The sequence below is a fragment of the Centrocercus urophasianus genome, unplaced genomic scaffold, assembly GCF_019232065.1.
Source record: "Centrocercus urophasianus isolate 14NV4802_14NV808 unplaced genomic scaffold, USGS_Curo_1.0 seq_10, whole genome shotgun sequence".
Classification (NCBI taxonomy): Eukaryota; Metazoa; Chordata; class Aves; order Galliformes; family Phasianidae; genus Centrocercus; species Centrocercus urophasianus.
Genome location: NW_024884142.1, coordinates 76675774 through 76701290, shown reverse-complemented (window position 1 = coordinate 76701290; position 25517 = coordinate 76675774). Strand labels below are relative to the sequence as shown.

The following is a 25517-nucleotide window of genomic DNA, read 5'->3' as shown; positions in this document are numbered from 1 at the left end:
TACTATCAACTTGAAGACTTAGAGTGCTTTCATTTTCCTTTCCCTCCAACCATTCTGCATCAGGACATTTCAGGTCAGGACTGCTTAGGTTGCAAGTTGAGGTATACTTTACAGTGATAAAAACTCACTGTCATCAGCTAGTCTGAACTCTCGCATGGCCCAGCCCAGAGGAGTTACCCTGTAGGTAGCCCAACCATTTACATCACGTTATTTGGTTAATTTTCCCACATGTATCTGTAACTGCTGAAGAGACTCTGAAGTTTCCCCACTTCCAAATCCTGCTCCGCACTTCATGGAGAGGCTCCAGGATTGGGCTCCTTGTTTTGCAAATTCCTTACCTACAGGAATGTTGTGGGAATGAATATACAAATATTGTCAGATTCAGAGATATCAGAGAATGTGAAGGGGAGCCGTAAATATACCTCAAGCGGATAATAGCTGCTATAAATTTTGTTGCCTTGATCTGGCTTGGCACCAGTGCATCACTGTGCTAGTTTCTCTGTCCATGGCAGAGGAACTGTTTATTACTGATATATAACTATATCATTATGGTCTCCTTCTGGATGGCTCAGGATAAAAGTAGCTCTATAGTCTGAGTTAGGCACTTTCCAAAGCAATAGCAGCTAAACAAACAAACACCCCTATAAGGCCTGTTACTGTTTTAAATTCACAATTTATCTTATGCCAGCACAACTTTCCGGTAAATACCTTTTAGGCAGCTGTGTGGCCTCTGAGCTCAGACCACACTTGACACCTTAGCCACCAAGAGATAGAGCTCTGAGGGACGAACACTAACCAGAGAAGAAACTGAGCAGCCGACTCTTCTTCACTACAGAGGATCCTTCGCTGCAGTGACTGGGTGGGGATGAGGCCCGGTGGGCCTGGCTGAACCCGCTGTCCTGGCCAGTCCCTTAATGGCTGCTGGGACAGGGCTGTCCCCTCCCAGCCCCTACAAATGCCGGGATGGGGATGGGAAGCCCGGGGAAGGTCCCAGGCCATCAGCAGCCCAGCTCTGGGAAGTGTTTCAGATCAGCACTGTCTGTTTCCAATTATGTCCAAGAGCATTTCTGTACTGAAGAGCCAAAGTCTTGATTTATGGGCTTTCGGACAAGGGAACACAGTGTTTTTTATTATCTTTATCTCTAAATCTTCTCTTGCTGCTTACAACAAACTTGCACGGTCTAATGCGAAGGTCTTTCAATTTTTCTACACACTTGGGTGCTAAAATCCTGCACTGACCTGCAGGATTACTGGTCCTGCACCAGAGGGGAGACCAGTGTGACATGTCCCCAGGAGGAGGACAGGCGATGCTGGAAGCAGCAGGAAGGCTGCAGTGCCTCCATGCCACCCTTGGGCCCAGAGCTCAGGTCTGGCCGTGGGGCTGCACCAGAGGTGGGCTGTGGAGCCAGCCCGCTCCTACACCACTCGGCACTAGACATTCCTCTGGCCAGAATTTGTGCTGCATTGGCTTCCCACATATTTATCCTGACATCACATGGGCTGGGGCCCTTCCCACTGCTGCCCAGTGTGAGCTTACTGTACAGAAATCACTTTTAGAAAACGAAGTCTCCCATGGAAGGAAAAGGCTTGGATGCCATGAAGAAGAGTTTTATGAGCTTTGCCTCAATACCTGTTGTGCAACATCTTTGCAGGATTTCATTATTTATGATTTTATCTAGCTACGTTCTATGCCTAATAGCTCGGAGGTGCCGTTGATTAATTTTTTCCAACTCTTTGATGTACCGACAATAACTTGTCCGCATTGTCCTGTGTCAGAAAAGTAGAAATTGCCACAGCGGGGCTGGGATGGGGTGACATGAAGTGGCTACAGCTGGAACTGCTGTGATCCTACTGCAGGATAGGGCTTTCCAAGATGTGTTCTTGCCACTCGCATCGCTCCAGTACTTAGCTGATGGCAATGCAAGCTGAGTCAACCCCTTAATATGGGAAAAATCTAACTCAACCTAAAAATGTTTTTTTTTTAATTTTTCTTTTTCTTTTTTTTTTTTTTTTTTTTTTTTTTTGCTAGGTTAGTGAGTTAGCTCATTCCTCATGAGAGCAGATAGCTACCAGAGAGTGCAGAGGACAGTTGGGCAGTGAGGAGCGTCCGAAGGAGGAAGAGGAGGGAGCAGGGCAAGTGGGGGCAGGCTGGGAGAACCACACCCTACGTGCGGACACTGCTGTCGGATTCCTTGTACTGGTTCCATCCTCGATGTCGTAACCAGTTTCTGGAATCTTTTCAATTAGGCAGTGATTTATTGGTTAGTGGGGTGTGTTTGGATAATCTCCAGCAACAGGCACGAAATGCATTACCATGCTAAGCTCTGTCCTACTGCCTGCAATGCTAAGGCATGATTTTTTTTTTCTCCAGGAAATGAATCTTTTTAAAAGTGGTTATAAGATTATATGACAAGGCTATCAAGTGATGTAAACCTGCCCATTTCCAAAGCTTCAGTGCAGTTATACCACTTACAAAAGGATTTACTTCAAGATTTTAGCTGCCCCAGCATATTAGTTGCTGATGAACGGGAGGTCTTCCTGAAAAGAGTGCATTTATCAGCATAAATGGACCTCTTTGTTCCCTTATGTGGAGGTTTTCAGCCTGCCCAAGCTAAAGTGTTTGCTAGTTCAAAATTTATTATTTCTTGTCATCACTTCTCTTACAGTCATCACCTCTCTGGTATTGGTCCAATTCTGTGGATTTGTCAATCACCACCACAAAGAAACCCTGAGCCAAAATAAACCTGGCCTGGCTTGATTTTTGCATTACAAATGTACTGGCACAACTGTTGTCCACAAAACCTCCTATTTCAGCAAAGTGCTTGAAATCCCATTGACTTCAATTAATAAGTTAAGCAAGTGCTTAAACGCTGTTTGAACTGAGGCCTGGTGACCCTGCCTTGGCCAACAATTCACTAGGTCGGTTTCTTTTCTTTCTTTCTTTCTTTCTCCAATAGTTGCACAGCTTTTAAAGGAATTTCCACATTTCACTTCAGTTAAGAGATCAAAAAAATTGGTGAGATCAAGGAGAACTGAAACCAGATATTATGTTTTCTTCTGACGTTTTTCATTTAGCAACAGCCTGTAGTAGATTAAACATTAAGGACCCAAGGACAGTGAATGAAATGAGGTAGCCTTCTAGGACACATTCTGCTTCTTGAAGTTATGGGGTCAAATCTGGAAAAATTAATCTTACTCCCCTCCCAAGGAAGGGAATTACTGCTGTATCATATAAGGAAAAAACCTGCAGATTCTGGGATACCACAAATATCCTTTATTTCATGGTTGCTGGTGATGTCTGGCAATTTTATATTACATGCTACTCCTGTTCTCCCTGTACACAATTACGTAGGCATATCAGTATAATGCATGGTTTTAACAAAATAACCACAACGTGCTGGACAGACCATTTTGTGCCTCTCAGTTGGACAAGGCTCATCTGGCCTCAATTTGATAGTTGTTTTTTTTTTTCTTCTTAAGGGACATCTATTTTAAGGTTTCCCCTATTTAACCAATGGAATCTATGTTAATTTGACCTATATTAAATCTTTTTTTTTTTTTTTTAATTATTATTCCTTTTGCTGATCAAAGAGCTTTCAGACCGTTTCCTCAGACACTGGCATACCTTGCAGCTCCAGCAGGAAGCCAGCGTGCCAGCATGCAAATGTTCCCCGCCTTCCTTCTCTTGTGAAGGTGGCTATGCCTCTCAAGCAGGGCACAGCTGACTTCTCCCTCTCTTCCCAGGCACACGAGCTGCAGCACTGGGAAATTTCTCAATGTAGGAGGAAAAGCCCTTTGGTGCACAGACCCCTTACCCGAGACGTGCATCCAAGATTCTCCTCCCACAGCCCGGAGATGCCCACTGTTCCTGCTGGCACTGGGCTGTCCATGGCCACCACTTGCGTGTGGCAATCTCCTTGGGGAGATGGCCCTGACCCACGGGGCTGAGAAGGGACCTGTGCCCCAAGCCCTAGCATAACCTCAGTGAGCAGGGCCCGCGGAGGGGCAGGACCTTCGGTCTGGCCTCACCACACAAGGCTGGGGCTGGGCAAGGCCGGGCCAGCCTGCACCGCCGCATCCTGCCTGCTGCCTCTCCTGCAGAGCGGCCAGGGCTACCTGACGGGGCGTGGGGAAACCTGATGAGCTAGTGCCTGCAGCACACTTTGATGTCCTCGGATGAAAAGTGCTACGCAACTACAAAGCCTTTTTAATGTTATAAAGCCAGAACTTCTTGCTGCCTCGACTTGGCAGGGAGACCGATTAGATGTTATCGGTTTTGCTGTTTACACTTACAGAAACTGCTGCAGCGTGGTTTTGGTCGTGTTTTGTTGTTATGAGTACTGCGGCAGAATGACACAAGAGTTAATGTTGGGGTCTGTTCCCTGCAACTTCAAGGAGCAGACAGAAGCGACTTTACACTTACTGTCAGTGAAGTGTAATAAGCAAAGTAGTCCTTCAAGAAAAAACCTGGAAACAACAAAACAAAACAAGTTGATACATCTGGGCATACCAATGTGCTCTGACCACACCTGGAGTAACTGCTCTGAAAGGCATTCCTGTCCAAGCTTGAGGAAAAAGCCATATTACAGCGGCCTGCACTGAAACAACTGAGCATGGCGTACATTTCACAGACATCAGCTGACTCCCAGATAAGGGCCTGTTTGGGCTAGGCCTCACCGGCTGCTCTTCTCTAATCTGCCACTACGCCTTCCCGCTGTGTGGTTTCATCTCATGAAGTGCTGAAGCCCAACAGCACTGTAGTCTCCCACCAGCAGTGTGAGGCAGAGCTTGTGCTCCAGCCTACAGCCATTCAGTGATCAGTGCTGAAACACGGGACAAAATGGCACTTCATGGCCACTCGTATCATGGACACAGCAGTGTGCATGGTGGAGCAATGTGGGCACAGCTTCGCCTTCACATGTTCAGCCTCCCAGCTGCCCCACACTTGGTTTACACTGGATTATAAAACTAGAAGAAGCTTCCTATAAACACTCACTCCACATTTACGAGCCCTGTTTTGCAGTCAGCCTCCCAGGACGGCAGAGTTTCACACACTCAGCACTATTGCTCTCAGCCGACAGAGGCACAGCCACTGCCCCTTCTCTCTCTGGCTGCTTTTCCTCTTGTCCTTAAAATCTAAATTTGGCTGCAAAACTCATACAATGGCTTTGATAACAGAAAGTGCACACAGAGAGCGCTCGGCAAAGGGCTTGGGCTCTTTACATGCCATCATGCCAGCAACAACTTCCAAGTTTAGGGATGACCTTGCTCACCTGCCAGCAATGGGCATTTTCTAGTGAGCACATCTGGGGCCTTTCTTACTGACAGCTTCTCTCTGTGCTCATCTGGATGCTATCGAGAAAGCACCAGGCTCCCTCAGCCCCTCTGTGTCCAGCAGAACCACAGCCCCACTCAGGTGTGAGCAGCCGGAAGGGGACTGTGCACAATGGAAGGAAACTGGGTATAGTGCTTTTGCAAAACCAAACAAACAACACATTGGTGAAAAGAAAAGGCCCTCAAGAAACAGCTCGCAGCAAAATGGACAAAATCCTTTCCTTCGCCCAGCAGCAGTGGGTTGTGAAGGCTGGAGTGTTTTCATACTGAAAGCATGGCAGCGTTTGGGAGATTTCTCTGCAGTCTACAAATAAACAAAAGCCAGGGAGTGTTTTGCATTCAATAGTTAATCATAGTTGGCTGAGTGTTTATATTTTTCTTCACTGTAAAGGCATTCTTGGTCTGCCTCCCAAACAGCTTGTTTTGTCTGCAAGATTTAATCTTGAGTGGCAGGACCAGGAGCAAAGAGAAACCTCAAAACAATCCTTATTTTTCTATAGCAAGATGTCAGATGTGAGACGTCAGCTTCCCTGCAACCAGGCCCCTCAGGTGAGCGTGTGTGGGGGTTACTGATTCTGAGGGCCTGGGTTGGAGCCACCAAGCAGTTTGCTGCACTCACTTTTAACCCTTTCCTGCTCTTTAAGCAGTCTAAAGCACCCCAACCATGGGAATTCAGTGCTCATTGGATGGGTTTTCACCCTGAGACCCTTGCTGCAGAAGCAGCTTGTTTGTACACAGAGTGGAGGCTCCAGCTTACTTTGAAATCCAGACATGGCTTTGTTTCAAGGCAGCACTAAGGTATGTCTCATAAAGTTAGAAATGAAGGGATGATGCAATATGACTGTAGCAGTTAAGTGCTCAAGCTACTTCGCTCAGAACCAGCTCAGGCACCGTATTGTACTGACAGCAGCCATATTTTTGTAGTGGTCCCAATTAACACTGCAGACAAGTGACTGAATAAGTGGTGAATTTATGTCTTTGCACTTCTGAGATCTGGAAATGATTACAAACAGTGAACTTTTAAAATCTCACTATTTTGTTCTCTTTATTTTGTTTCCTTTTCCATTTGCCATCATCTTCAAACCAGCTTTAAAAGTAGATAATATCAGCTTGTGCTTAGATCCGTATCTCAGGTTTTAAAAAAATTAATAAAATCACATAAAACATTGCCTGACAGGTATGTCTGCAGGTCATGCAGTCCAGCCTTTTGATGGAAGCAGGATCATCTCCAGCACTAGATCAGGACTGCAACGGCTTTGCCTACTGCTGTCTCAGAAAGCCCTGAGGAGGTTCCCTAACGCCGTGGTGGGAATGCTCTCTTCCTTCAGGCTGCGTATCCTGGAGCTTTTTGCCTGTGACGGTGCTAATTTTGGAAGGATTTTTGACAAGACTTCCCTATAAACATAACTTGACAGAGCCTGAAGGAAGAAGCCATGAAAATCCCTGCAAATCCATGTCAGCAGCTCCTTGCAGTTCCTCACAGCCTGTGCGTCTAGCATGATGATACCTCTGTTACTGAGTTCCTGTAAATGCTCTAAAAGCAATAGTCGTTAGCAGAGATCAAGTCTGTAGAAGAAACGCTTGGGGTGATGCTGTTAGTCTCCAGAGCACTCTCAGAATTTCTTCCGTGCTGCCTTCCAGTATAGGAGCTGCTTCTCCAACCACTTCCATAGCACCTCTGGAGTGGGAGAATAACTAACACTCTGCATGGGATAGTCAATATGCGGACCCTTCTGCCAGGACCATATCAAGCCTTAGAACCAGGCACCCACATGTGGTCTTGCTCTGAACAGCCTCCTCCCCGCGAGCAGTGCACCCAGCTCTGCAGAGAGCAGTCCGCCTCAGCGCTGAATGCCCATCCACAGGCAGTGAGGCGGCAGGACCCGGCTGCGGGCTTTTCACGCAGCGTGCCCATAACCAGCCTCCAGCAGAAGCTGAGTCACTCACAGGAGTCCGGGGCACTATTAGAAGTGGACATGCTACGGCCCAGTGTATAATTACACAGCCACCATGGTGCGGAAATTAAGCTCTCTGACCCCATTAGACAGGAGCTGTTATTTCTTCTTGGCTACAAGTGCTTCTGGTGCTCTGGAGAGGAGTCCAGCTCTCGCAGCGTGAACCCATTCACCCAAACTCACCTCTTTTTGCTGAGAGCACAGAATGTCACCCTGTTTCTGGCTGCACTGGTGGCTGCCAGAGCTCACGTCCGCAGCCCTGGGGAAGCGGCGGCACCAGGACCTAGTGCTGCTGCACTTGGGATGGAGAGGGCAGTGCAGCAAGTCTAGGAAGTGCAGCATTCTACAGGATTATTTTCAGCAGGAAGAGATGTTGAAACAACTGTTGAGGCAAACCATGGGACTGAAAAAAGGAGGTGTTTCTGTCACACAGATTTGTAACATTTTGTTTTAAATATTTTAAACAAAAAGAGGGGAGATTATGGTTAGATGTTAGGAAGAAAGCTTTTACTTGGAAGCCGGTGAGGTGCTGGCACAGGCTGTTTAGAGAGGTTGTGGATGATCCATCCCTGGAGGCACTCAAGACCATGTTGGGTGGAGCCCTGAGCAGCCTGAGCTGGTGGCTCCCATGAAGGGGGAGTCGGAACTAGATGATATTCAGTCCAATCTAAGCTGTTTTAAGATTCCATCATTCCCCTTCTCATAATAGGGTTAGGGCCACAAAGACGAAGAGGAGCCGGGAGCATCTCCCTTCTGAGGAAAGGCTGAGAACCATGGAGTGGTCAGCCTGGAGAAAAAACAGAGTGAGGGTCTTATCAATGAGAACCAAGGCAGCGGAGCACAGTGTAGGCCCGGCTGGCCAAAACACACAAGGAACCATCGCTAGCTGGCAGGGCTGCTTTGTGAGCTGCAGCTAGAATTCACAGCTGCCTTTCCCTATCAAGGCACCAGAGTAAATACCCTGCTCCAGCTTCAGGGCAAGATTCTCCTCTGGCACAGTTCTCAGCCGGTTGCAGGAACGGCTCCAGCCCCAGCAGAGCAGGCAGCTGAGTGTGGGGTCTGCTGCAGGCAGCACCCACCATAGGCAGCTGGGGGCCTCACGGGAGACCGCACAGTGTTCAGCCACAGAACAGGCAGAGAGTGTTTGGATGGCAGTCCAGGGAGCAGCAATGAAAGGTCGGGGCTTGTGCCACTGCCGGCTTCCATCCTGTCAGAACATGCTGGAGGAGGGCTTGCTGGGTGGGGTATGCGATGCGCTGCTGCTGACTGTGCAGTTCCGAGAGTAAACAGACGGCTCCAACCTGGAGCTGCCGCCACGACACCAGCACTCAGCTCCATTTGGAAGACACAAAGAACCTCCATGGCTCCGATTTCTTAACAAGTACTACAAAAATCTTTTGCTGTAAGGGACAGTGGGGTAAAGGAAATGCGATGTAAAATTATAATCAGCTTGAATCATTTTGAATAAACACTGAGGCAACAAAATGCGCCCTGATTGCTGTCTGGCTGACAGCTCACAAAGCGCTCGCTCCACCCAAACCCAGGGCTTGGAAAGGTGGTAGGAACACCTGATAGCCCAAGATTTGCTTTGCACTGGTATGGAGTTGCCATCATGGGGGACAGAAAAAGCATCGTGTTCTATGAAAACACACTGCAACCCAGGGAGCAATTTTCACCACAGGCAGCTGTAGCACGAAGCTTTAATCTTTCACCTTCTCTGGCGATGAGAGAGATGCAGGGAACTGCGGGAACAAACAACGCCAGGCCGCTGGTGTGTAGCTTGCTTTTCATGCCCACAATTAAGCGCTCGTTTTACTTCCTGTTGTTTAATACTGCATTTATTCTTTATTACTGCAAGAAAAGCCTCCCATTTTTATTTTTTCTAATTTGCACTAGGGACACATTTGAAGACCCATATTGTAGACTCAGCAAGCGGCAGGGCAGCCGCCAAACCCCGCTTCCTCTGTTGATTTCTTGATGATTTAAGGCCTATTTGCAGCGGCTGATCCCAGTCCCCCCCGCCCTTTGCTTGGTAACCACCACTTTAACAAAATGGTGTTTGTGCAGTGCCTTGGAACCAAGGATCGCGCTTTTAAACACAAGCCGTGAAACAGAATAGGAAAAGCAGCCCCTAAATCACTGACGTGCCATGCAATTTTCAAGCCAACAGCTTCAAAATATTATTCTACAAGAACTCCTAAATGGCTTTTTACAAGGGTAGATAATGATGGGACAAGGAGGAATGGTTTTAAACGGAGACAGGGGAGTTTTAGGTTAGATATTAGGAGGAAGTTTTTCACAGAGGGTGGTGATGCACTGAACAGGTTGCCCAAGGAGGTTGTGGATGCCCCGTCCCTGGAGGCATTCAAGGCCAGGCTGGATGTGGCTCTGGGCAGCCCGGTCTGGTGGTTGGTGACCCTGCACATAGCAGGGGGTTGAAACTAGATGATCATTGTGGTCCTTTTCAACCCAGGCCACCCTGTGATTCTATGAACTCAAAGAGTTGTACCATAGATGAGGCTGCTCGCCTTTTATGTCACACCTAATTACAACGACTGGCACAGGGCTGATCCCCGTTCTGTTTGCTTTCCTCTGGCGCAAAGTTTGAAATTACTCTCTGAATCAACAGAAGTCAGTGGAAAAAAATCATAAAAAACCTCTCCTGTTGATGTGCATTGTTCGGACTTTTACTGATTTTACCCAAAGGGACAGAATCTATTGTTCCAAAGTACAAACAGGAAAAGATAGAACCCGATCAATGGTTTATTTAGGTGCAAGTTTCCTATGGAATACACTTTCCCCCCGCTGGTGCTAACAAGTGAATTCAACTGAAATGTGGTGCATAAAAATGTATACAGAGCTGTTAGCGTGATTGCGATTGCCCACTCTGTTCTGGAAAACAAAGGAGTTATTTTCTCTCAGTTATTCTGCTGTGGAGAATAGTGTAATAAGTAAAAACACTCTGTACAGTAAGACTGATGGCTTTTTCAGCATATCATTCCGCTTTTAAGGTGGGTCCACATGACACCAGCCTACAGCAGCTTGCTGTGTCTAAACACTGGCCTCCGACTTGCTAGAAATAGCAGCAATGGTGAGGATCAAACAGGAGTGCCCCAGCACATCACAGGCACCTGGAGATGAAAACTGCAAAGGAGATGATGTAAGGGATTTTCAGGAACATGTAAGACGTTACCTTTAGGTTTAATGAGCATTACAATACAGCAGTTGCAAAGAGGTAAGTAATTTAAAGGAAGAGAGTTCACCGGCCGTCTGTGTTGTCACAGATTTCATTTGCTTCATAAGGAAAGGACAGCAGCCTATAATTAGCAGTCGTGGTCAGAAGCTGCGTCCAAAGCTTGCTGCCCTCCTGCAGCACGCCTTTCTCACTGAGCTGGAAAGGCGAGAAATTAGGTAGAGGACTTGATGCAGTGCTGCCCGTTCATCTCCATGCATCTCACACTTGGTGCTGGATCGCAACCTTGGAGCAGGGGCACTGCTGGGAAGGGACCAACCACAGCTATTCTCCTGACTTGCCTCAGAAGTCTCCGTGTGACATCACCAGGAGGACTTCAGGTATTGCTCTTCAGGGCAGACTTCTCTCTCCTGCCTGATTCACCAAAGATGGTGGTTGCCCTGTGTGCCACACAGGATGCGAGCAAGAAAATAGGCAGAAAAACATGCCTAGTAAGGCTCTAACAACGCATAGGAGACTTCTGCTAATTCTAGCAATGATTTTTTCTCTCAAAAATGGAGTAAAGTCTACTCCATGTATGAATAGAAGGATGTTTAAGGACACCAATGATGCTGAAAATGTTTCTGATTCTGTAAATCAAGCACAGTGATGAACATAGCAATAGCCAGCATAGCAGAAAGATCAATAAAGGCTGAACTACACAAAATACAGTTAACTTTTATTTATTCTTCCAGCTGCTTGTCCAGTCTTTTCAGCAAGTTCACAAAATAATCTAACTTTGCTTCTGTAAGGTTGGGTATTACTTCTAGCACAATGGATGCTACGCATGCAGATGAACAAAGTCTCGACTTTCAAGTTTGAATTTCAAGGAATTTCAGAGAATCATGCACTGATGGGGAACAGTACATACAGGCTTATCACATTCTCTCAGTTAAAATCATGACAGAGTAGAACTGAGGCTCTTCAACATGTTTGTAACGCTGCTATTTTTCTCCTGTATGTTGCTGTCATAAATCACATGAACTAGCACCTTTTAACTGCGTTTTTCACCAAACAGAAAAGCAAGAGCTGGAAGTCTAGTGCTTTCTCAGCTGTCCATAACAGATATTATCATAAAACAGGAGGTAACATAGTTAACTCTGACCTATTAGATTGCACCTCCTGTGGCTAACTTAAATTGCTCCAATATATTTTTTATCTGATATAGTTATTCAATTCAGCTCTCGTTTCTGATTTAGTACTTACACATAATCTTCCTTCCAGACAGAAGAGCTCACCCATTTCCATGTCTTTCCTGCTGATGCCCCACCTGTAATGCTAATCCCCACAGAACAGTTCTCTGAGACCACCAGAAGAGCTCCATAAACCACCACGTGCATCGAAGTGCGCAGGATGACTTCGAAATAAAGAACAAATTCATCAAGTGCAAAGAAAATGCCTTTATTCTAACCTGAAAACTGACAGATGTGCAGGCTTTATCTCACACAGAAAAACTTCAGTCTCTCAACTCTTCTACTTAACCTTTTTTTTGCCAAACACTACCAGTTGTAGGATGAGGTAAAATTAAACTGAAAGCACTGGCTCATTTCCATGCATGTTAGTGAAAAGTTGGTACGGCGTTATGGAGTAACATAAAGAATTGTTGATTGAGGCTTTTTCCATCTTCAAAGTCCTCCCTTACACGGTTTGTAGAACATGTAGACCTCAGTAAGAAAGCAGTCCTCTGTCCAGAATGCTGAGGCTGGGATGAAGGCAGCATTTTTGGTTGAAAATGTGCGGTCACTTCTGAAGAGCAGAACTTCTGAAACACGTTGCAATTGCTGGCCTTTGAAAGCATCAGGGTAAGCTCTGAAAAGATTTTAAAAGTACTTGAGCCCCTCAGGCAATTCGATGTATCGAGCAAACGCTGTGTTTATGGGCTGCTCAGCGTGACACAGAATCAAATACAGCGCTATAAAATGTCAGGTACCTGGGATCTACAGATTCAACTAAAGGGTGCTTCTTTTTTTTTTTTCCTTTAATGTACCAGAGATGGTTTTTGGGATTGATGGGATTTTGAATGCTGTGAGAACAAATGCTTTTCACTAGCCACCCTCCTCCCTTCCCATTCATAAGAGTTAGCTTATTCCCGAGTAGGTGTGAGACTTTGATTTTTACCTGAAGAAATACAGATCTGAGATTGTCCCAATATCAAACAAAGTCTATTTTCAGTCATTTAAGGCTGTTCAGTTACTGTTTTGCTTGACACATAAAACCATTGCCATCCACATCTGCTCTAGGTCTTGGTTTGCATGCAAAAGCCTAATGCAATGCCTCCACAGGGAGAATTCCGCTCAGACCTTTGGAGCTGTTTACAGCCCTCAGATAATGCAGCAAGTCACATGGAGATGGCTCGCAGGACAGAACACATCCCCCTTTGCTCTGATTTTGTTCACAGCTTAACTTCCAGCCAAGAACTTCAGTATTAAACTACAGTTTTGCCTATAAAATAGCTAAAAATACCTGTAGTTTCTAGAGGCGACTTATTTGCATAATTTTTAATTATTAACTTCACTGCTCAGAACCCATCTACCCCCCCTAGGTGGACATTCCACTGGAACATGCTCATTTTAATGTAAAACAACAAGTTGTAGAAAGGGTAGGAGGAACACTGCCAATCAATTAATCGGATTCCATTATATGAGTGGTGATAAGGTGACCAATTTGAAATTGAATGTTCTTCAGTGCCACTGTATCATCCACATGTCATTCATTTGGTTCCTTATTTTTAGCAGAAGTAGGGCACATTTTTCCATGTGCCATTTACAAGCAACACAGACTGTTAATTTCATTCCTTACTGGAAAGCCCCCATGTCTATTTGCAGATTAATTTGGGAAGTGGCACGGTGACTGCTAGTCCTCACTGGTGCGCCTGACACAAGCACGAAAGAAAGGATGAATAGGTGGAATTTTGTATTTGGCATTTCAGAGTTAGGGAGGTAATGCTTCCAGTTATATACACTTAAAATTATTTCTGAGAAAACACTGACATTAGGCATTAAGCTAAATACGTAGAACCCCACATTATTTCATCAGTTACTTTCCAAGACGTATTTCATTCATCTGTTGAAAGTTTGCTTCTTAGCAGTATTTATCTTACTTGGAAAAATTACAGGTCTTCGGAAGAGCATTATTTTGTTATACAGATTGATAGAATGAGCTCTTTGAGCATTTGTACTGGAGCACTAGAACTTTTTCATAAAAGCAAAGGGAGTTCATTAGAAAAACACCGAAAGTGTGCAACTGGAATTAAAAACAAAGCATAAAAGCACAGCATTTAATATAAGATGAGCTTTCAACTGAAACATAAAAAAACCTTCCAAGACCCTGCCATACTAACATCAGACCCACTTGAAAGGCACTGAGAATTGAACTGTGCAACTCATATCCATACCTGTGAGAATAATTACCACAGTGAGATGCAAACAGCCAAGGCAGAATATGGCACTGTACAGTCCATTAGGCATTTCTGGTATGTATGGCAGTACTATATTTTCTTAGGATAAGCTGGAAATGTTAACTAAATGGACAAATTTCACAATATTCCGGTAGAAAAAAAAATCCAACTAACACCATCTGAAGGTAAGCAAACAAGGCGTAACATACAGGACATTGTTGGCACAAGAAAACGTTACCACATCGAAACACATACTTTTAAATTTAATCCAGTAGATACACAAAGGATGGGCGGAGGCAGAGGCAAAGGAGTCAATGAATGTAAAATTTTTGAGCGTGCTAGCTGAGGTCATTGTTTCATAGATCAGGCAAAACACGAAGCTATCAAAACTATTGAGGAGGCTAGAAAGTATCAAGCCAGTCCAGCCCATTTCCAGGAATACTTGAGTGCTGACATGCGTAGACGGAAGAATCTGTCCAGTATCATCTCAATGCCCAAGGTTACCTAAAGCTTTCCATTAGCAAATGCAGCCTCCTGGAACTGAGGGACAAATGTTTTGAAATATGCCCTGGTGAAAGAAAAAAAAAAGAAAGTTCAAGATTAGGAAGGAGTATGTGGTATATATATGCAGACAAGGTTTTAACAAAGACAAGCATAAAGTTATTGTGTTCAGCCCATTGTTATCTCATAAATGGGTACTGCTTGTCTTGCAATATTTTAGTATGCCGTAGACACACGTACTTCATCTTTCGAGATCCAGCAGTACTTCTTTTTTCAGTGGCCTTAGCACTAACAAGTTGCCACACCTCTTAATGTGGTCAACATCAGCCACTCGTAACTGCCAGAATGGCCTGATCCAGTGTCCACACTTCGTCCAGAGCGAAGTTCCAGAAATAAACCCTTTTATGCACTGCAAAATATACCTCTGAATGTTGTAGAAGTGAGAAACATTTCGGAGAGTCAAAAGTGTCGTTATACCACGGCCTGCAGCATCTCATATCACAGATTTTTGATACAGTTGACATTCACCATATTTCTTGGATATCAATGTTATTTTCTGCGTTAAAGAAAACTTCACGTATGGCAACAAAGGTCCAAAGTCAGCCAAAGCAACGAGCTGCAAAATCACGGGAATGTACGGAGAAGATAAGCTCTTTGTCTCTCTACAGAACCCTTGACGCAATGCAGAGTCGTTATTGATATAAGATACAGAGAATAAACACTAACACTCTGGATGAACTGTAATTCCATTCATCAAACATTATTCAGCAAATTAAGATGTGCACTGTGTATTTTGGATCTCAGCATACCTTCTTTACAAAGAGCTGAGTGACTCGTATATCTGTAAAATGAGCTGACCCAAAGTATCCAAACTGAGTTTGAGTACCTTTGAGTTTATTCCCACCAAAATACTCAGCTGTGTACTGAACATACCACGTGAGCTCCCAAGATACCCTTTACTTTGCAAGTTACATTAGAAACTGCTTCATCATGCTTTCTTTGCTTTTTGCCTGCTACTTTCCTCACTGAACTTTCTCTACTTCACCGCTTTGTTTTGTTTGTGTCACTGATCTTCGTAACTTTCTACGCAAGAAGAACCTGCTCCCTTTTTACCACCAAAAATGAACAATCTAACCTGAGAACGGCTGCAGCCACATTCATTATGTTACCAGATTTGCTGCTTATATACCTCCTGAGGTAAACATATGCTGAATGTCTTCACTGTCAGTCATGATCTGTATTTTATGATTTGTGTCGAAGGTTTGGCAATCACTGAACATCAATAATGCCTCCTCACATCTGAAAATGTAGCAAGATCACAAAAGAGAGCACTTCCCTCTCTTGGCAATGCTGTGCCTGGCAAATTAATTATAAAAAAAAAATAGCTACAGTCAGCTTTTGTACAAAAGCTGTAAACACACAGGAGACGCCGTGCAAAGGTTAAGAGAGCAATATAAAGTAGGAGCATTTCTGGCCTGAGGAGTCGAGGCCAGGAATGGAAAAGAAATGAGAGGCAACCAGTACACACATTTTATAGCATACACAGATTGTTCTGGGTATTTATAGAACATGCTTTGATTTATTGAATCAAAGTTCAGAATGTGGCCCTCATAAATTATGCCCACAAAATTGGCTGTTTGTACTGGCACATGCATACATAAACCAGCTAAAGAGGTACATTAATAATTCGATTTTAGGAGTTGAAGGCAAATTCTCTGTCTGTGTTTTTACAAAATACATTTGACAATACACAAAATACATAGCCTCTGTACGGTCTGATCAACACTTCATCATGTTGCCAGCTCAAGTAGCATCGCTTGCACGTTTTAACCATGGGCTCTATCATCCTTTTATTTCTCCTTGCACTATCTGTCCTAACACTTAACTACATCTCCTCCGCTTGCTTATTTTAAGTAGCTTCTTCCTTCCCCTTTGATAGCTTCTTTGCAGCCTCTTTTTCCAAGCACGAGCTCTTCTCACTGACTTGGTAAACGTTACTTAAAATTTCCCTCTTACATTTTCCTAAACTGTAAAAATTCTTAATCATTAAATGGAAAGAAGCAGTATTTTTCCTACCTTTTATTTCTTTTCTGAAACATATCCTTTATAGCATTTCAGTGCTTTGCGTTAACACCACATTTACCGTGTTATATTTCAATCACCTTTCTCCTAGATACATTCCAAACATGAATATCACATACAGCCTCCCACACCATCATTATCTACACCACTATCCTTTCTGTCTGCTGCTTCCTGCGGTAAAGCCTGTGCCCTTTGGTGCAATACTAAATCAAACACCTCCTTATATTCCCATCAAACGTACTACGTCAAGGAGAATGTTATTTCACTGGCAGTTCATATGAGCTTCTCAGAGATGTTATATATACTGCAAAAATTACTTCAGTACTTCATAATTTGTAAATGTCTGTTTTTTTCTTTCTGTACTTTAAAGCACACGGTCGAGTTTGTCCTTATTTTTTGTGATCTCTCCCAGACTGAAATAAGTGTAACAGCAAATGTTTAGCCAGGACACATTCCTCCACTGTCCTTCTCCATGTTACAGACATATCACAGGTTTTGTAAAAAAGCTTTGGGTAACTCTGGTTCATCACAGACACAAAAGAAAAAGAAGAAGACCTTGCAAGGAGGTCCAAAAGTACAACACAATTGATAGAATTACATTAGCTGCAGTGTTTTTAATCAGCTGAAGAGCAAAGAAAGGGAAGTAGGAGAAGGTAGGTTAAACTGCTTCGATGTCCGTAATGGTTACATATAGGGAGGGAATAGCAAATGTTAGCATATAAAATTAACAAGGCTTATTTTGAGCATGCTTGAGGGAGTGGAACAGGCAGCAGGGACATTACTTGCTATGAGGGTTCACAGGACATTTTCAAATTGTGGGGCTTTTTCAATGGAAAACAACAGTTTTGCCCGGCAGAGTGCCTTGTGGTGGAAATGCTGACATTTCATCAGAATAAGAAGGAAAAGAATGAGGTGCTCTGGTTTGGGTTGAGCTGAGAAGAGACGTCCTGGTTGTGGAACTAAAAGCCTAAACATTCCGTCAGTTTGATATTAACCTGCTTATCTGTGGTACAGCACATCACAGATGATGCATCTAGTTACACAGACAAGGCCATGTGTGTAGGGAGTCAGAAATATAAACATCTTAGCAGAAGTAATCTCTTCAAAGGACCCAGTCCATGGCAAGAATGATGGGATAAGTCACTGATATTTCTGCTTCCAGCAGGCATTGTGCCACTGCTAGCAGGTACATTATACTGACATTTTAGCTGCATTTTCTTTGTGTTTTTGAAGCAACATTTTTTTAAGGGCTGTTTCTTTTCATCTTAAGTTTGGGACAAAACCTCATACTAAAATATCTTTATTTGATGACATTTTTTGTGAACTACAGAAACTACTGGTAAGTAGGAAGAGAACAAACACCTCTTACTGGCTGACAATGGCCAAGTTTCATTTACTAACCAACTGTTGCTGAGGTCAAAGTGTGCACACATTTCCACGGGGACAGAACCCTGATGGGGACATATTATTTTACAATAGATCACATGAAATTACTTTTTAAAAATACAAGACTTTTTCCTAAAGGACATGAATAGACTGGATGGCAAGGGCCTATTTCACATGGACTACTATTCCTTCCCTTAACATTTAAGCTTCCAGATGATAAAAAACACAACTTTTATCTTGTGCATACAGGCACAGAGAAACTCAGTGCAAACATGAACTTAGGAAAAGATTCATGCCTCGTATCTTATTCACATATACATATTCACATAAATTTACACCCTCAATGACTTTCTTCTGTGCCACATCACAGGAATCCACACACCAATCTCTCATTTTTTTTTTTGTATCAGACATGATGCTGTGAGATACTTTCAAATGTCTCTGAAGGTTTTCAAAATTGCTATTTTTACATCTACTTGCTAACTTCATCACCTGTAGACAACAGCAATTAAATACAGTTCAGTAATTTGGGTACCTACTGAATGACACTGAAGATGGAGAAAACAAGCTTTGCTCCTTGTCCTGTGGTTTTTCTATGCTGTCCTATTTGGTAGAAATCAGCTTTTCATCAATGCTTTTTTTCCTTTATGGGGAACACTGAGTTCCTTCTCTCTCCTCCTTTGCTCCACCATGTTCTCACTGGGTCTGTGTCACAGTGACCTTACACCAAGCTAAGAACAACTGCATAAAACGTTCCTTCAAGTACGCAGAAACTGGTTTGCACCAAGTACACAGATATTCTATATGTGAGTGTTGAGTACAATGGCTCTGCATCGCTCTCATAATGGTTTAGATCTTAGCTTAAGCAGTGTTTAAAGAGTTGCTTTCTTTTAAGCCTAGAGTGTGTGCCAATCTTCATACTCACACAGGCACACGTCTAACTCTTTGTTGAGCGTCTCGGTGTAAGAATCCATTGTTTTTTGTCTATTTGTTTTTGTTCCCTCAAATGGACATTTGCCAAGTTCAAGGTAGTCACTTACGGGCTTTCTATGGAAATTTTTCTTCAGCACTCCACAAGACAACAAATTCTGCTGTACTTAACAACTATATACACTTGATATAGTACATTGAATTTCAGGTGCTGTGCTCAAGGACATCTGTTGAGAGTAAAGCACTTACCTTTCCTTCACCTTATTATCCAGTAAAAAGAAAGTCTGGCTATTGTAAATGGTAAGTATCTAAAAGAAGGTAGAATTGGCTCACTTGTTGTTTACATGTTTTCTAGTGATATAAAACACAAACAAGGTCTCCAGAAGCCCATGTAGATTGACACATGTCTAAATCTACGAACATGGGCTTGCAGTGCTTAAGACATACTTGACTCAGAATTTACAACGCTTTTGTGAAATTTCATTCTAACAGCATTGTTTTTTTCAGAGTAATTTAATAGCGAATTTTAAAAGATTTGTTGGAAGAAAGCCTTCACTGAGCACTTTGTCTTCAGAGTCCTGTGCTACAATCTTCCTCAAAGATTTGAAGCTATGCAGCTGTGATCTCCCAACAAACACCTCACATAGTTTTACAGTGAAAGCATTCTGCCACTGGAATGCACTTGTTTCCTTCTGCTATTGTCTTTGTCTTACTGGTGTTACGGCCAACTATTCAACAGTGCTGTTATTACTGACTGTTACGTAATGGCAATAGAGTCACCTAGGTGTTTCTTTTAATACCTCCAAGTGGGAAATTCTGAGTAGAACACAGATTCAAACTGCGAAGAAAAAAAAAAAAAAGCATACAAAATGCCATACCACTGAGATTTCTGCTTTTTGTGTCTGGGACAAGGATGTTCATCATGGGGTGATGAATCATCTTCCTAAGTCATTCACAAAATAGACGCCTCTTAAACTCCTCCTTTTTAAACTGTGCTAAGTTTTCCAGCAACGTGGTCTCAAATTCATCCATGCTAGCAGTACTTGCACTCATGCATCTTACATGTTTCAGCTCAGGATGTGAGAGTTTCAAGTGTCTTTTCCATTAAGAAATGATTTGAGGAAAAGAAGGTATGAGGGAAGGAAGCAATCTCAACTGTCCATATCAATTAGACTCAGCTGTACAGCAGTGCTGACTACCATCAGCACAGTGTATTCTGCCCTTGTACATTCTTCACTTGAAATTGAAAGCCTCTGATTGAAAATCTTTTCACAAAGATACGTGGCCTGCTATTACTTTCTCTCACCATACCATGTGTATGTATTGCATTACCTCTCAGCAGAAGGCTGCCTCAAGTTGTTGTACTGGGAGCCAGGGGTGGGTTTCCATTATTGGTTCTAAGAGTAAACTTTTCAAGCTAATATGCCTAATTAGGGGCATGTACTTTGTAGTCATGTGGACCTTGGAAGAGCTGTACACAACCCTTTTGGGTATTCTGGAATTGGATCTGTGGCAAGGACACCATTCTCCTCAGCGCTGCTCTGTGGTCTCCTTTAGCTGGGAAGATTAACAGTGAGTTTATGTTAGGATATTCTACAAAAGCAATTACTTGTCCTGGGACTGAGGAGAGGACTAAATTACACCCCTTTCAGCTGTATTAGATACTTAGATAGCTTAGACTCCCAGGCAATTACCTCAGCTACTGCCCATTTCTTTCAGAGGAGATGCAGCTTTATGATTTGCATAATTTTGCATCTCATATTTCTTTCCTCCTGCACTGTAGAGGAACTGCTGCAAGACATCTACAAGTTTCTTCAAAGCCACAGAAACCTGACAGAAAATAAATCCCTTCCAAAGAGAAGTGATCTCCATAAATTAGTTAGAACAGCATCGCTGTACCCTCTTCCAACTGAATTAGGTGAAAACAGGAACTAAGATGGGCGTAGGTCAGAGTAAGGGACAGCCTGAGGCTCAATGATGTCTTTGACCTATTCCTCCCAGACTAGTATTATTATGCTGACACTTTGCAATAAAATCTTATTATATAAATTATTTCAACAGCACAGCCGTATTAGAATTATAAAAGAATTTCTTCAGGCTTTATCAACGTCACCTGATTATTCACTTTTTGAAGTACAAAGTGTTTGCATGGAGTACAAATACATATGTAGCGTGCCTTTGTGTTCTTATATTCCTGTTGCAACTTGTTCTGACACAATGAAAACTTGTTTTGAAAATACTGAACACCTACAACAATCCTTTCTGGGTGCCAGACAACAGGATTTGTCCTCCCGTGACTACACAGGCACAGCCAGCTGGTTTGTTTCATGGAGCCTCTAATAATTAATCTCCCATGTAGAATATATTTACCACAACTCTCCGAATGGTACAATTTGGTGTCCTGTTTATAACAGATAACAGCCAAAGCTGCTCATATTTTTTTTCTCTTTTTTAAATGCTCTCTTTCTAAATTCCATTTGTCAGCAGCTATCCAATTCAACAGCATCAGTACTAATTAACAAAAGGAACTTAAATTAATAAATTGCTACTCTAATTTCACTAGTGGAATTTAGGTCATATTTCATACGAGTGCTCATTACATCCTTAACTTTACATGAGTGGTTACACTTCTCCTGCCTCTCTATGGCTTTCATTAAACAATGACTGAAAAACAGCGCTGAAATCTTCTGCAAGACCAATCTTCTAATAGGCCTCATAACAGCATAGATTTTTTTCCTTTTAAACTCAGATGTGAGGCATCTTTGCTATTTTTACTGCATACGATGCATTAAAAACACATTTTAATTGGGCGAACCATGTTATGTTGTCTCTTTATTCACGGGCATTTACACAGCAATCCTCACAGGGGTAAAGACACACAAGCACTCAGAACAGATCAGCATAACTCAGTCTCCTTGCCTTCTTCTGACGATAGAGTAATAGATGATTAATTTTGTGCTGGACGCGTTATGACAGTTATTAGAAGAAAACTGCTGTTAGAACAAATGAGCTGATCCTGCAGATCCAAGATGCTAAAACAATTTCAGTGGAAAATACTTCCCAGCACAATACTTTTTGGTTATGTAGTTTGAACCACACTCTAACAGGCAGGCCCACAAAATGGACACATTCCATGTGGCAAAGGCTCAGTAACTAGCAAAAACTAGCAAAAGCCAGGCCCATGGCATGCACCAGACATCCCGAAAGCAACCGAAATCCTAAATTGTCATTTGAATATGAAAATCATCACTTTTCCAAGCACAACTGTAGAACAATAAAGATACCTTCCAGGACTTCTTTATCACTTCAAATGTACGTAACGATACAAGGCCTGTCTTCATGTTTCTGAACCAAGCTTCTCGAAGCTGCGTTCTTCAGGTTGTGGTTTATAATTTCCTTACTTGGAAGCTTTATCTACAGCAAAGATGTTGCTTTTGTGTGAAACAATGCCTACAGTTCTTCACTTTATGCGTCTCCAAAATTGGCAATGCCAAGCAAACAACTCAAGTGTTTATACAACAGCAAAACAATAGCTCTTAAATTACTGCTACTGTAATTGGCTAAACTCACAAAGATTCAGTGCACAATGCCATTATGCCGCTAGCAATTTTTTCCTGGGTGCCAAGAAAAATCATCAAATAATCTCTCTTCCTCTTCTTGTGTTCCTATCTTTCTGCTTTTGCTCCCAGCCTACTTCCTTTTGCACTAATTTTCCTGCAAAGACTTGAGTAAATGTCTATGACCATTTTTACCTGCCAATCTACACAAAAACACCAACTGCATTTAGTTTGATGGATAGGACAGTAATCAAGAACCAATACAGTTGCAGGTCCACAGTGGGCCAAGCAACAAAATCTGTCAGAACACGGGTTTCTAAGAAATATTGCTGCCTTCAGTGTGGGCTGCAATAATACATGACAGAAAATTGTCTGCAAAATTGAAAACAAAACACACAACTGAAAACATAACAGGAAATGGATGTAGTAGAACTAGTGAAACTAAGTATGTATGTGAAATTTAAACATTAAACTTCACTCCAGAACGCTGTTTTCTGTGTTTTACTAGCAAAACCTTTCTCCTTCAGGACTTCTTGTTGGAGTTATTGTCATTTTTAATTCAAATCGCATAGAAAGGTGCAGGAAATAGTTACATTTAGACATATTTTTCAATGGTTTGCTGATTACAGAAATAACAGGTGGCTTTACTCCTTATGAAGTTAAAAGAGATAAAAAAAAAAATGGTCCTACATTCCACTTGTATCTCTGTTCCAAAAGATTATGATATTGATTTTATAAATAAAGTCAAGAACTCAGTGTAGCTCCACTAATAGAAATACGACAACTTTGCTGCCTAACAGCATAAAGGAAAACAAATGTTGACAATCTGTTCAAATAACAAAGCAGCCATAAATATAACAACCTGACTGAAGGCAAATATGTAAAGGAAGGGAATTTGAGGGAACTGCTGTGGAGCCAGGACTGCAGATCATTATGTAGACTGGCAATTAATGTTTTATGTAGAGAAACAGCATAAGCAGGGCTCCACTTTGCAAAAAAATAACTTTGGTTCCAAGAATATCCACGTTCCCAAAGGCTTGGACCTTTCCTGACAATTAGAGAAGGAAATTAAAACTACTGGAGATGATCAGCTGATTTCAGTATCTAAACACGCAGACTGTTTTTAATCATATGGAAATCAAGAGTTTGAGTTTTATTCTCTTGCAGGTTTCTGATACAGATGTATGTGAATTTACACAAGCACAGTGCACAGAAATACCCAACAGACAGAGCGGCTCAAAGTGTCCCAAAGTAGACACAGCAAAAAGAAACTCTACAATAGTTTTATCAATGCCTTCTGCACGACAGTTCAAGAGATGAACACTTCCCTTCACCTTCTCACGATGTACATAAATAGACTTGCTTCAGTCAGATGAAGGCTTGTGGTCTTAGATCACAGCGACTGTGCTTCTGCTTTCTGAACTTCCCTCAGGGCCGACTCAGTGCTCGGGATACTGAGCATCTGGGGAGACAGGAGCACTGGAATCTTTCTGTCACAGCACAGCCACCCCACTTCCTCATCCGTGGATCATGAGAATGATATTCCAAGGACATCACGGAAAAAATCAGTTTCATATAGTCTTGAAATACAGTAATAACTCATGAGAAATTTCCAGTCACTGTGTGACAGCCTGCTCTGTTTTTCCTGTTCGCTGAAGTGCCACAGCCTTATTTTTCCACTCCAGGTAAAGGTTAACTTCTTAAAGAGATATCATTTACTTAAGACTCTTCCTATTTCCTCCTATATAGGTTATGCAAGTGCATACTGAACTATACTGATGCAGACTATTTTTTACTAAATTATTTAGCAGATTTGAAGGCCAGATGGAACTAAGAAGCTCTTCTAAGTGTAAAGGGCAGATGAAGAATGAGATGAAATGAGGGGGAAAAGCAGAAACAATATAGGAAGTAGTAGAGAACAGAAAAACCTGGGCAACACCATGCTCAGGAGTGAGGCTTGCAAAGCAAGATGACAAACATCGATTCAAGAAGAGAGGAGATCTCTCACAGAAATAGGAGTTTTATCACAGAAATAATAATATAACCTGAGTGATCCTTAAGAAATTATTGAATCCCTTACTTGTACTTCAGAGGCAGAGATGAAAGGTTACACCACAGATCCACCTGTAACAAGTCTGACAACAAGCATCCCCAAAACCAAAGTTTGCTAGCAGGTGAAAGTAGTGATTTCATCATGCCATCCTCTCTGCTTTGCCAGATTGCTTATCAAAGGGGGCCGAAGGCAACATACCAAACACAAGAGAACCCTTCCTGGATATTCATAAAGACAACTCAGTCAGAAGGAAAGCGTGATGCCATGCAGCTGTGATTATAAAAAACGTTAAAAAAGCTATTTCTCTTCCCTTCTCAGTTTGTAAGATATGTGCTTGCCTATTGGAAGCAAGATACAGTTCTCCAATGGTCACAGATCCTTCCAAATGGGGAAAACAGCAACAAACTCCACACTTTACGCTTTTGTGTAAAGCAGAATAATGCAGAGAAAAATTGAATGTGAGTGAAGGACAAACGAGCTGACCCCCTCCAAATAAAAACCTGTCAAGCAGTACAAAAGCCATTCAAAAAATAACAAGAATGCTCAGAAGAAATGAAGCCACAAAGAATAAATGAAACTTTTTGCATCCAAGTTCACCATGAAGGTGCTCAAAAAGACTGCTACACCAGAACAGTTCTTTGTAAGGGACATACTGAAAGATTTGACTCATGCAGAAATGACAGCCAAAAAGGTAAAGAACAAATCAACAAAACACACACCCGCAAATCAGCAGGCACAGATGATATTCACACCCAAGTGTTCTGAAGAAACTCAAGTGTGAGAAAGTTAAATGCTCAAATAACTTATAACCTCCTGCTTAAAACAGCTTGGTACTGGAGAAGTGTGATGTCAATTAAAAAAAGGTCTGAGTTAAGGGGAGCTGTGGACTAGTAAATGTCATGTCTGTGCCTTACAAATTGGTAAGAACTATTTTAAGAAACTATAAAATTATAAAAAGCCTAGACTTAGTGGAATTGAATAAATATGGTATATTGGGTAGGAGTTTAATTTGTGTTTCACAGATCACTTATCTTCTAAAGGCATAAAAAACACGCGGACAAGAAAGATGCCAATGACTTACGGTGCCTGG

The 25517-nt window shown here is 42.5% G+C and overlaps 1 protein-coding gene across 3 annotated transcripts in view; it reads right to left on the bottom strand.

Moving 5' to 3' along the window:
• Positions 1-11901: 11901 nt before the first annotated feature.
• Positions 11902-25517, bottom strand: part of BABAM2 (BRISC and BRCA1 A complex member 2) — a 158681-nt gene continuing 145065 nt past the window's right edge. For 2 of the 3 annotated variants that reach the window (XM_042813017.1, XM_042813025.1), the window contains exon 12: positions 11902-14486. In XM_042813017.1, coding sequence (XP_042668951.1) covers positions 14423-14486 — 64 coding nt within the window. In that variant the 3' untranslated portion in view covers positions 11902-14422. The other variant, XM_042813008.1, reaches the window with a different exon arrangement.